The sequence below is a fragment of the Mugil cephalus genome, chromosome 5, assembly GCF_022458985.1.
Source record: "Mugil cephalus isolate CIBA_MC_2020 chromosome 5, CIBA_Mcephalus_1.1, whole genome shotgun sequence".
Taxonomy (NCBI): domain Eukaryota; kingdom Metazoa; phylum Chordata; class Actinopteri; order Mugiliformes; family Mugilidae; genus Mugil; species Mugil cephalus.
This window is the reverse complement of record NC_061774.1, coordinates 25,753,289-25,766,060: the sequence shown is the minus strand read 5'-3', so window position 1 is coordinate 25,766,060 and position 12,772 is coordinate 25,753,289. Positions and strand designations below refer to the sequence as shown.

Below are 12,772 nucleotides of genomic sequence, written 5' to 3'. Positions count from 1 at the left end.
TAAATTTTATTTATATATTATTGAGGAGCCACATTCAGCTCAATTTGATCTCCAGGGTTTTTGAAGAACAAGGAAGTATTAAATTTGGGCTCATTGCTATGTTCTGTCGACTTCTCTGACTAAAACAGTGGAGAAATTAGGACTACAGCACTTATTTTCATTGGAAAGTTACAGACTTAGGCCAGATTAGATCGTCTTGTGGGCCCGTCTGTATGTTTGACATCTATGCTAAAACCTTTAAAATGGAAATCATTGGTTTGACTTTTGAGGCCAAAAGAGAAGAGACCATGTGCCAGGAACATAAATCTTTATTGATAACTTTATTAACAAATGCCTCCTGTTAAATATTACTACAGTAACCGGGGGGATCTCCTTCCTTCCTTCCTTCCTTCCTTCCCTCAGGGTTTGAAGGGCGGGGTGTTCTGGACCCTCCTCACCGGGACCCTCTCCCGCTGGTCCGGAGCGCTCAGCAGCCAGGACTGCAGGTTGTCCTCCTCCTCCTCCTCCGTCATCCCGAGGCTCTGGCAGGTGCGAGTCCGGAGGGAGGGAGGCCTCCTCCTCTGCAGACCCGACGCCTCCTGCTCCGGCCCCCGGCTGCACACGTCCACCGTCTCCGCCTGCCGGTGTCTCCTGGACTTGGACGCCTCCCGGTAGATGTTGTAGCTCTTCTGCTTGATGGCGGAGAGGAGCCTGGCTCTCCTGCTGCTGGACTCCTCTTCATTATCTTCCTCCTCCTCATCCTCCTCCTCCTCCTCTACAGCGTCCTTCTTGGCTTGCGAGGAGGAGAAAGTCTTCTGCTGCCACGCGACGAACTCCGTCATGCAGCCTCTCAGGCGGGAAGCGAAGTCTCGGTGGGTCATGTCGACGTGGGCGCCCACCTCCGCGGTGGACTCCTTCAGCTTCTCGTAGTGGTTCTGGACGTTGGCCACCTCCTCCACGACGTTCGCGGAGACCAGCTCGTGCACCGCGGTCGTCCGGCCCAGAAACTCGGCGCACACGGCCTCCTTCTTCGGCTTCCGCTGCTTGTGGAAGGTGAGAAAATGCGGCATGGCCGCGTAGTGGACGGCTTTGTCTGCCACGAGCTTCTGGAATATGTACACCACGTCCAGGTGGCCGGAGTCCACGGTGTCTCTGAGGAAGGTCTGGACGTGAGGCCAGTCCTTCAGGGGGAGTCTCACCGTCACAGGCGGGCTGGCGAGCTGAGCGTGGTAAAAGCCGAACATCAGATACAGGCCGCCCACTCGGATCTGGTAGCTGTACGGAGGCAGGAAGTACTTCAAGGCCGTGGCCATGCATATCCTGCAGAACCTCTTCATCTCGATCATGCTGGTGATGCCCACGAAGACGTCCGAGAAGCCCATGCCCCTCCAGATGGCGGAGAAGTCCTCGTACCTCACCGAGTCCGTGAGCTGGAAGCGAGCGAGGAGCTCCTCCACGTCCTCGGTCAGAGGGCCGTAGAAGAAGTCCACGTAAACGAGAGGCAAACGAGGCATCGCGTCCAACCCAGAAAGTCCCAGAGCAACAGGTTCAGTGGTTCGAGCTGGAAGCAGGTGCAGCTCATTGATGGCAAATTAATTAATATTACGGAACGGCAGCGCCCACTAGTGGCGAGGATGAACCGACCAGACAGGAGTTTAAAAGTGACTTAAATGAACGAATAAATTAATAAATCTTTATTTTTATTTGTCATTCACAACCATACAGAAGCATGAGATGGAATGAAATGATGCATTATTATAAATTATCCATAGTAACTATAATATATAGATACTGAGTAAACACTATAGGTTAGGATAAAAATAAATAAAATAAAAGATAAATAAAGTGGAAATATAAATAAAAATGGCAGCAGAGCAGTTTAAATTGTGTAAAACATTGACTTGTGTGATTCACTCAGCTCCACTAGTTTAATCTGTTCATTTATTTTGTAAAATTATTTCTTATAATTAATTTATAGGGATTGTTTATGGTTCGTTTTATTTTAAAATTACATTTAAAATTACTCATATTGTAATGTATTATGTAAGTTATGAACAAATAAAAACAAATGATCACAAAAAAATATTAAAATTGAATTGGTTCAAACTGAAAAATGTAACATGATTAATATAATTTTACTAATAAATGTCCTGGTAGTAAAGATCTTTGGGCTGATACACGGGAAAAATAGCCGTAAAAGGCAAGATATAAGTATTTTAAACATAAAAACTAAAAGTAAGTAACTTCTGCCAACTAAAAACTATTTAAATTCAATTAAAGGAAACACAGGAGCCAAGAAGCTGTTCAGAGTTTTATTTCGCCTTTAAAAAAAAACAAAAAACAAAAAAACTGAAACAAAACGGGAGCTCTGTGTTGCCAAAATAGTGTCTTTCTACATCATGCATCTGCCTCAATTTAAATCCTTTCGCTTGATTTCAGAGCAACACTGAGATTTCAAAAATAAATATCTCTGTCTCCTCTGCAGTCGACTCCAAACGACATAACAAATTATCTACTCGGGCCTAAATACAAAAAGGACAATTCCACAAAAATCTAAAGTTCAAGTCGCTCAACAAAAGCAGACTGTGAAGTTATCGCAGACTTTATGAAAACTGCAGAAAATTAAAAATACACTAACGCAGCAGCACTGGATTAGAATAAAGTCTTTTAATGTAGAAATGAACATGAGAGTGATGTAAATATTAGGACAGACACGATTCTTCTTTGTTTCCTACGATAACGTGTGAGAACAGTCAGACAGAAAAAGAAACGCACAACGTCCATTACACATTTAATGAACTGATATTAATATTAATTAGTCGTACGTGGATTCAACCCGGTTAAAAGCTTCTGGGGAGCAACGTAAATTCATTTTTAGTGGAACTGTCCTTTAAATATTCTTTCTTTCTTTCTCTGTGTTTTATAAAATATCAAATTAATGGTGAAGAAGAGCGGAGGCAGATTTTTGAATAAATGATCCGAACAGGGAAAAAAAAATAAAATAAAACAAAATCAAAATGTTGACGCTCCTCTTCTTCATGCCTCTCCTCCTCCTCCTCGTCTACCAGCCTCCTTTGCCTCCCTTCTTCTTCTTCTGTGTGGTTTTCTTCCGCGTGGCCCCTGACGCCGCGGGTTTCTGCTGCCGTGGGGGGACCACGCCGCTGCCGGCGGGCGCCGCCGACGAGCCGGACGCCGAGCCCGGCCTCGGGGAGGTCGGGGGGCTGCTGGCGGTTTTACTGGCGTCCCTGAAGAAGAGAAAGAAAGAGAGAAAGAGAGAGAGGTGGAGTCCTGTTAGAGCTGCTCTGAAGGACAGAAAAAACGTTTTTACAGAGATAGATGACACTTAATCTATGGTGTTAAAGTTTAACTAACAAAAACAAAATGTGTTGCTAGTTTACTGGTGACCCAGATATGATAAATATAAGTTATCTAGCACCATTTCATTAAAGAAATGAGCTTATCATGATGCCGTTTCCTGCCTCCTGCTACATGGTTTTATGAAACCACACGAGATTTCATACATCTTTCCATCAGTTCAGCTTCTATCTACATATTTGCATGTTTTTTTGTCACCTTATTTAACAGAAAAATGCCAGGTACAGCGTGTGGAAGCATTTCACACCAGCTAAAGTTGATGGAAAGTCTTTGTTTATGTGCAAATTTTGTGCAACGACATGTGAAGTTCAATACTTACAAATAAATCTGATTCTCTTTTTTTAATTGGAACCTTTTGCAACATGTCTGCTTATTGCAAAATACAATGTTTCTTTAAATTATCCCAAATTTCCAGTTATTTCATGTTAATGTCCATAAATTCCATTAGTTTCCAGCCCTAGTGGAGTGGATTACTGTGTTCGTTGGAGTTTACTCACAGCTCGGCCGAAGCTCCCGCCGTCGCGCCCTGAGTTCCTTTTCCTATCTGCTCCTTCTTCTTGCCCTTCTTCTTGCCCCTGTAGTACGTGCGCTCCCTCATGGGCAGCCACCGCTCCGGGTCGGGCGTCGCTTTGGGGTCGCAGTTCTTGGGAAGTTTACCTGAGGAAAACATCACATCGTGAGCGGTGAGAGCAACACATCTACACAGAAAGGCTGGCAACGCAAACACGAGCGGATCCGCGGACACGCACCTTTCTTTTTCTTCTTCTTCTTTTTGATCTCTACTTGTCTGCGAAGAAAAGGCAGAAACAAAAAGACTAAGTAAAAGCTTTGATTTAAAAGCAGAAAACGTGTCAGAGGAACGAGGCTTTACCCCGACTCTTTGGGAAGGTTTTCTCCTATGACTTTAGCAGCTTTTTTCCTGACCGACGACGCCCCGTGAGAATTCTCCAGCTCGTCCACGTCCAGATTAAAGGACATGGTGTCTGCAGACGGAAGGTGTTTGCTGAGGCTGCAGAGGAACCGCTAAGGACAGTTTCTACTCAATGTTTACAGCATGTTTCTGTCATTAACAAATCAGAAGTTACTTTCATTAACAGCTGACAGGGCTGTGACCAAAAATATGTATCACTGTATTTATTTTCATGCATAATCACGTGTCCACAATATTTTCGACTGGTTGAGAGAGGAATTAATGCAGTAGATTGACTAAAGATGGACTATTGTAAATATAAATATTGTAGAATAATCCCACGCTAGTAGTAAAACAGGTTTGCATGACCCCGTGTTAGAACTGATTAATGATGTGGAAATCTGGGGACATTTACAGCTCAGAGATAAAAATAAAAAAGAATTAAATATTATCAAGATGAAATGAAGAAACTGTGGCAATTATGATTTAATTTTTTGTCATATTTAAGCATATTTTAACTGTTATGTCCATAATGCCAATAACAGCGCGAGCGGCTACTGTAATAACTGTAGTATGTGCGCAACATTTTTTCTCTCATTCATGAAAAGCTACGATTGGAGACACTTTCTGGGACATTTATAACCAGGGGACAGGTCATCCACATCGGGGACGTCTGACGTCACCCTAAAGAAAACCGCAAACAACTTAATTTTTTTGGCACAAGTCCTCTCAAGTCCTCTCATGACATTGAACAATGACATTAATACTGAGAAGGGACGAGAGAAGCGTCTTTTTGGAACATTACCAGTAATTTGTGTTCCTTATTGGAGGTATTTTTACTTTTTTCTTCATCTTTTCTTTCTTTTTCAACTTCTTTTGAATGTTTGAAATAAATAAATAAAACTAAACTAAACAAGTCTTCATGTTCTGCCGCTTCATTTTTCAGATCTTTCCATCTTGACCACGTCTCATGGTGACACAGTCGCACCATGTGTGTTTAGAGGCGCTACATTAAAAATTCTGTTATTCTGTTAGAAAAAGTCTGAAGCAATTAATCAACATGTAAAACACCAGTAGCAGAGTTTCCCATAAATCGGGTGAAAGGATACGATTTGGCTTTGTCCGTGTCCACCAGAGAATACGCAGAGATGAGTTGTGCCAGTGTGTGGATGTCCTTGGTGTTTTGTCTGTGTAAAGAACAAATGTGTTTAAGAAATAAATCCTGCAGTAGAAAAGTTAAGTTATTATTAGTTTGTCAAGCTGTTAAAGGTTTTGATAAACACTCGATCTACTCGTGTTGCAGGGATGTAACTCACTTCCACAGCTGCTCCAGGTCACTGATGGCCTCTTTTTTCCGTCCGTACTTCAGTTTGAAATTGGCAGCTTCTCGTACCAGAGCCAAATGTGCAGCAGACCCAGGCTGTGGAGGAGACACATGTTTCACATTCTTAAAATAAAGTAACAATCCTCACGTTCCTTCAGCAGAATGTTTACACGAAAACGTTTTTTTTAGTTGACGTTAAAGTTCAGACTTTAACTAGATCAGATTTTAGTTAAAACGAACCTGTTCAGACTGGTAATGCTCGATGGCTTGTTTGAAAACATCGATGGCGCTGTCTATGTCTTCTTCGTGAGAGTACATCGTCACCAGAGCCGAAATCTGAAGAGGCAACAACACGTTTTAGACAAGTCAGTAAACACCGGGGCAGCTGTGTCATATACAGGGCTTCAAGTAAAGCAATAAAGGTCATAAAGTTGACTTGACTTAACTTATTATTGTTATTTTTTATTATTTTTAAGGGCACATTCTCCTACTTCCATGAAAAAAACTTAGATTTAGATGATGCCTTCAAGAAAACTTGGAAATTCTATAATCCAACGCGGAAACTATAGCATTGACGTCACTGGTTAACTCGGAGAAGTTGGTATATTGGTGGAATAATAAGCCCTGAATATTTTCTCGGTTTTAATCTTTAATCTTACCATCCCCGATTTGTGCTTGAACTCTTCAATGGACCTCAGGACGTCACAGGCTTTTGTTACATGACCTGAAAACCAGAGACAGAGCATTTTAAACACATAAAAAAAGAATCATGTTATCACCACAAAGCAGCTAAATTCAGATTTAAAACATATAATCAACATAAATATTCCCTCTAACTTCTTTTATTTTTTATTAACATTTTATCTTTATGTTTACAGCTGGAACCTGCAAACTTCCACCTCTACAAAAGCTCCGACGTCCTCAGAGTCTGAAAGTGTGAGAACGAGTCTTTACCTTGTACTAAATAGAGCTGAGCCATCGTCAGTTTGATGCCGGACGCACTCTCTGGGTTTTGATCTGAGTATTGCTGGAAAGCAAAAGAAAAAACACTTATTTATCACAGCATCTGGAAGCTTCTGTTGTTTTACAATTCAACCACATATCGATTATTAATCAATTTATGATACTTAAATAAAAGAAGAGCTCAAACAATTAGTCGAAAATGACCAAGACTTTACGACTGCAGCTTCAATGTTTCTATTCATTGCCTTTCCTTTTAATTATTAATATTTTAGTTGATAATTCTGAGGTTTGAACATTCAGATTAACAATATGCACCTATCAGCCATAACATTATGACCATTACGATCGATGTTATTCTCTTCACCAAAGGATCTAACGCTGATTTTCAGCCAAACTAAGGTTAAATCATAAACAGAAGGTGGGTGAGGGTGTGATTCGTACTTGCAGCAGCTCTATGGCCTTGCTGTGCTGCTTCTCCCTGCACAGCTGAGCCACCTGGATGAGGACGGGTCGCGGGTGACCCGGATTCTGCGACTGAAGACTAGACGTCAGTTTCCTGCACTGGTCGGCCTGTTGAAGAGAAGAAGAAACCAGCGAATCAGTGATGAACACAAACATGAGCAGCTTCATCTTCTTCTTCTTCTTCTTCCTTTAAATGTCAGCGCACCTGGTTCGTGTACATGGCCAACAGGGCTTTGTTGAAGTCGATGGCCTGCAGCTGCTTCTTCGCCAGCTTGTACTCGACACCTTCAGCGTTTGTCAGTTTCACCTTCTTCTTCGAGTCAAACACGTTTTGGTCCTGAGGGAAAAGATCAGAGTGTTTAAAAAAAAAAGCAGACACACGACAGGTCAATAAGGGTAAAATTCTTAACTATTAGATTTGACCATGAAACTTCTCCAGTTCAATGCTTAGATAAATACAATCATTTGTTGTATTACAAGTTCCCTGTGGATTTATATTAAAATATGCAAATGAGGAGTTTCTACTTAAATACGCACTCATTTGCATACACACATTCTGAATAATGGCTTTGGATATCTCTTCCCTTGTTTTTAGGAATAAAATGTTTTATAAATCAGGCCCTGAATGATATATGAAAAATCTAATCTCCTCTGTAAATACCTGTAGAATATAGTTAGGAATAAATCTGTAAAGTTTGTTATGTGTAAGTGCTACTGAAGTGGAGATTTCTGGCTCAGAGTAGCAGAAAAACTCAGAAAAAGATGTATATTTTTTATGGAAACAACTATGAACCAAAACCAAATCTACTCAAATCTTTCAAAACACAACATATAATCAAATCAACATATATTATATCAAAATATCAGATTAAAGTTTCAATCGATCATCTCCACCTTCGTCTCCTTTTACCAAAGATAATTTACGGATGAACTCAGATGAGTCTGATTTCCCGTCTCGTCTCCTTCATCTGTCTTATCTCTGACTTTTCTTCCTAACTTGAGCTGTAACTTTCTTCTTAGACGAGACTTCACAGCATTTTTAAAATGTCTCTGACAGATAAAGGTGAGATTCACTGGTACGTTCTCACCTCATCAAAGTTTCCACTCACCTTGTTAATTGTGATGATATTGTTGGCAGTCACCGCGAGCAGCCCCACGTCCGACGGCCTGAAATCAAATCAGATCCTGCTGTAAACCAAGATGGTCGACGTATATTCTCGTAACGTCAATTTAGAGTCGTAAGTATTGTGCTAAAATCTGACGTGATGAAAACCTGGACTCACTTGAGCTTGATGACCTGGTTGTAGAGCTGCAGAGCCTCGTCCGTCCGACCCTGTAGCTGCATGACGTACGCCATCTGAGAATGGATGACGGCCAACTCCGAGTCGATGTCCTCCTCAGTCACATCCTGAAAGAAACACACACGACATCAAGAGGAGGAAGAGAAGGACGCCTGAATAATTTCAGCCTATAAAAATACAGACAGGATTTGACTTTTATTTCTCACTGCTGAACAAAGCAGCACTTACTGAATCATCAGCCAACGACACTCTGCAAAGCTCTGTCAAAAAAACAAAAGTAACCAGTAAATGTCAAACATCATTAAGTTATTTTAGTTTCCTAAAGGAGACTGAACGTATAAGTACTGACCTTCTGCTTGTTGTAGTTTATTGAAGGCCTCTGTGAGTTGCCCTTGACCAATCAGAGCGCAGGCAGCGTTGTAACAGAGTTCATAAGTCGTCTCAGGAAGACCCAGATCTTCCTGCAGAAGAAACAAATAAATGTGTTAAATAAATGAATGTGACACAGAAGCAAATAAAAAAAAACGGTGCAGAAGGAAAGTTACCGTAGGAGACTTCTCCCACTGACTCATCGCAGCCACCACAGCGGAGAGGTTGGTCTTCCTCTCCTCCTCGTACTCGTCCTGGGAGTTTCTGATCAGGTCTGTGTAGACGGACTTGCACTCGTCGTAGCGCTCCAGTCGGTACAACTGGGAAAAGAAGAAAGAGCCACTTCAGATGCGCAGACGGCTTCATAATGAAAAGAACGATTTGATGGGAGGACATAGAACAGCAGTGTCGGAGCTTGTAACCTTGCTTAAATACTTGTTTTCCCTCCTTTATGTTCAAATTTAGATAAGTAGGTTCATAAATACATTCACATTTCTGTTTGTTTTGATTACTTGGGTAGTGGTTTTTTACCAGGTTGCGAATTTGTTTGTTTCCTCGCTGCCATCCCTGTGTGATTTAAATCCCCGTCTGCCTCCGTGGCTGTTTGATTTCTATTGTCTTCTTTATTAGTTTGAGACAAATATCTACTATAAGGAATCTTTCAAAGGGGCAGAGTTGTCTCTCATCAACAATTTAAGCTGACGTGGTAAAAATGCAGGTTTGAATTCACATAAGATTAGAAGAGGACAGTCAACAATAATAATAATACGGATTTAATATGAAGTTGGAACAAGCTAATACTGTCAGTCAGGGAGGAATAAGAGGAAAACTTTTAAGATTCTTAAAGGAAAACAAAAAAGAAAACTATTTACAAGCTTGGTGCCACAATCTTAACATCTGTCCAGCTCAATTCACTCTGTGAATTTGGAAAGTTTCCTACAATTAATGAGCAGTTAAAGGAAAACAAACAGGATCAAAACTAATTTCAACAATTACAGGTGAATATCCAGTTGTTTACAGATCATAGTAATCTGAGCTTCAGGTTCACGCCGATTATTTTTGAACTGAAGAAGCTATTTGAATAAAATATCCACAAGAAACCACAACAAGTCCAATTGCCTTTGTGGAGGAAATAAAAATGAGTACGATAATATTATAATTTGGTCAAACAGCCTCACCACTTGACCGTACAGCTCCTTCAGCTTGTCCGTCTGCTCAGCAGCACTTTCGATGGTCTTCAGGGAACTCTCCACTCTGTTCAGTCGGTACTCGCAGTACGCCTTCTCGAAAACAACCTCACTGGAGGAGAAAATAAAACTTAGTTTGTCATTGATGTTCACAAAAGAGGCTTTGTTTGACTACAAGGTGTGCAGCTCTGCTCTGTCCAACTTAGATATATAACAAGGTCAATTCTTTTATTTGCAAAACCAGAAAAGATAAATCATGATCTTTTATCTTCTCCAGACTCTTGTATCATTCCTATAGGAGGTTTAGACTTCTGCATTAAGTTGATGCATTAGTTACAGTGACAGTCAGACGCAGACCCAGACAAACAGCCCCCCCTTCAATGACAGGTAGGTATCTAGTCACTGAGGGACACTAGTTGCACCAGTTTCTGGTCATTCACAGAAACACTTCAATCAAGTTTCTGTTGTGTTTTTACCCACAGAGTTCCCTATTTATAACCTCAAACTTTCCATTAGCCCCTTAGAACTGAAGACGCTGCCTTTTTAAACTCTTTTTGGATATAACATCACCTGGATAACTGAGAATCTTCTCAGACTTATCAAGAATCAAGAGTCTCTATTGTCATTATGAGAACATAACCAAATTTTGCAGAGACTCTCGGCTTAAAAGACACACATATAATACACATTTGAATCAAACAAAGAACAGAGAAAATGTAAACAATGCAATAATATACATAAAGTGCAGCTTGGTGCGAGTTCCAGTCTATGAAATGTTGTGTGTGTGACTGTCAAAATTATATGTAGTTCGCTACATCCTTTAATGAGAATCCATTTTATTTTTATTGTTCATTTTGTTTGTTTTATTTGGGATATTTAAGTTCTTCACGTGCCAATTACAATGTTTAATACTCTTGAGAAATAACAGTTTACTGTTTTTGAAAGGTTGTACTATCATATTATCCATATTATCATCACATTAGTGAAAAATGGTCTCAAAATCATGTTGACAATAATATCGTTTATGTGCAATAATTTCTGGGACAATATAAAGTCCAGCAAAGTTTGTTATTATTGTGACAGGCGATGAGATGTGTGTGATTGTGTTTTGAGAGGTTTACACCAAAATGGGGTGAGTGACAGCTTGTGATTTACCTGCCCAGGACTTTGGAGTATGTGTTCATGACATTCAGCGCCTCCTTGAAGCTCCCATTCTGAACCAGGCAGACAACTTTACAGTGCAGGGCTGTCACATCCTCCCTGTTTTCGTGCAAAACTGTGGCACAAGACAAAGCAGACAAACGGCAAATTATTCACTAATGAAGAGCTCTTTAAATATATTTGTCAACAATACATGTTGCTTGTGATTTATTTGTCTGAAAACAGATATTATTTACATGAAAAAGGCCACTGGACATATGGAAAAGCTGATTGGCTAATCATGAGCTAAAGCTAGGGACACGTAATCAGAACACAGAAATCAGAAATCCACTGCGGATTTTTAAGGCATAATATCATGAAAAAACACCCACACACTTCTAAAAACTTCTAATGTGTAGTTATATTACCTACACATACGATGTTAAGTAGTAGTTTGATAAGCAGAGCTATTTAAAGTATTTTTAGACCTGACAGTTAGCGGTGTAACGGTTGTTAGCTTAGCCACATGATAACAGCTGGTTCGCTAACAGTTACCAAAAGAAACACATCTTTCCTCCACCCGGCTTCCGTTTTAAAGCGCAGCATCGCCAAACGCGTACACATACTTTTAGTGAGAGCTTTGAGGGCTCTGTTGTAGTCTCCATTCTGTCCGCAGCGGTTCACTTCGGTCCACAGAGAAGCCACGGAGCCTCCGCCGCTGGCCGCCATCTTCCCCAGAATGGACTCTGAGGTTAGCGGAAGTGGAAGGCGTGCACTTCCGGGTGAACAAAAACAAAAAGGTATTTATTAATTTTAAAATAATAATATAAACTTTAAAAAAAAAATACACATTTGCTATAATATTACGATTATATTTTAGTGTAAATAAAAAAACGTTCGCATTTTGATTATTTTCGTTTAACATTGACGCGAAGGAATGATACCTTCAAGTTCTATCATTAAGCCGGAAAAAACAGAATGTGCTGCACACACGCAAGGAAATAGAATAGAATAGAATAGAATAGAATAGAATAGAATAGAATAGAATAGAATAGAATAGAATAGAATAGAATTTATTCATATCCTGGGGGTAAATTCGAGTGTCCAGTAGCTTGTACACAAGCATACACAGACATCAAAATAACATAACAGCAAAAACAGCAATAGCAGCAGTGAGAGCGGTTCAAATGGAAGAAATGCCATCACCATTAATAATGGTAATAAAGCAATCAATCAATCAATAGCTTTTTATTGTCACTAGTACAAATACCAGCGAAATTAACCATCAACCCGTCCATACATATACAAAAGATACATACACTTTAACAAAATGGGGGTGGACAGGACAGGAAGACAGGGATGGAAAAGAGAGATGCAGAGTGACGTGAGGAGAGGGGAGGAGAAGAAAAAACTACCCCCATACTATGCTCCTGTGAGGAGTACAGTGTGGGAACATGGAGAAAAAAAAACTCAGCAGCATAAGCACATAATAAGTACACTTTACGTGTATAAATGTATAAACGTGCATGTCTGTGCAAAAAGAGGCACAATGAAAGAAATAAAAGAAACGAAATATGACTGTGCAAAAGCCAGAGTGACAAATAAAAGCGCAGGAAACGTGAAACATATCAATACAAAACAAATGTTTTTATTTAGTTTTTTTAAATTGTACAAGGGAACTTGTGGGGACATCCACATTCTCTAGGATGTACTACACATATAACAACAACAACAACATATTTTTAACAATAATAATAATAAT

General features: G+C 40.3%; 2 protein-coding genes across 3 annotated transcripts; both read right to left on the bottom strand.

The window, feature by feature from the left end:
- Positions 1-376: 376 nt before the first annotated feature.
- Positions 377-1,558, bottom strand: LOC125008276 (snRNA-activating protein complex subunit 1-like). The gene has a single exon (XM_047585452.1). It carries the CDS (start codon positions 1,491-1,493, stop codon positions 399-401), a length of 1,095 nt encoding a protein of 364 aa, XP_047441408.1. The 5' UTR covers positions 1,494-1,558; the 3' UTR covers positions 377-398.
- A 719-nt stretch (positions 1,559-2,277) lies between these two features.
- On the bottom strand, positions 2,278-11,787 carry srp72 (signal recognition particle 72). 2 transcript variants are annotated; one of them, XM_047585603.1, is made up of 19 exons: positions 11,637-11,787; positions 11,026-11,146; positions 9,862-9,985; positions 8,860-9,003; positions 8,664-8,775; positions 8,543-8,574; positions 8,297-8,421; positions 8,123-8,180; positions 7,219-7,350; positions 6,993-7,121; positions 6,543-6,615; positions 6,248-6,312; positions 5,829-5,924; positions 5,581-5,684; positions 5,374-5,451; positions 4,226-4,363; positions 4,104-4,141; positions 3,852-4,011; positions 2,278-3,224 (listed from the first exon to the last, which is right to left on the bottom strand). In XM_047585603.1, exons 1-19 carry the CDS (start codon positions 11,737-11,739, stop codon positions 3,041-3,043), a joined length of 2,016 nt encoding a protein of 671 aa, XP_047441559.1. In that variant the 5' UTR covers positions 11,740-11,787; the 3' UTR covers positions 2,278-3,040. The 2 variants fall into 2 exon arrangements, with proteins under 2 accessions (XP_047441559.1, XP_047441560.1); XM_047585604.1 differs by having other exon boundaries at positions 9,862-9,982.
- Positions 11,788-12,772: the final 985 nt, after the last annotated feature.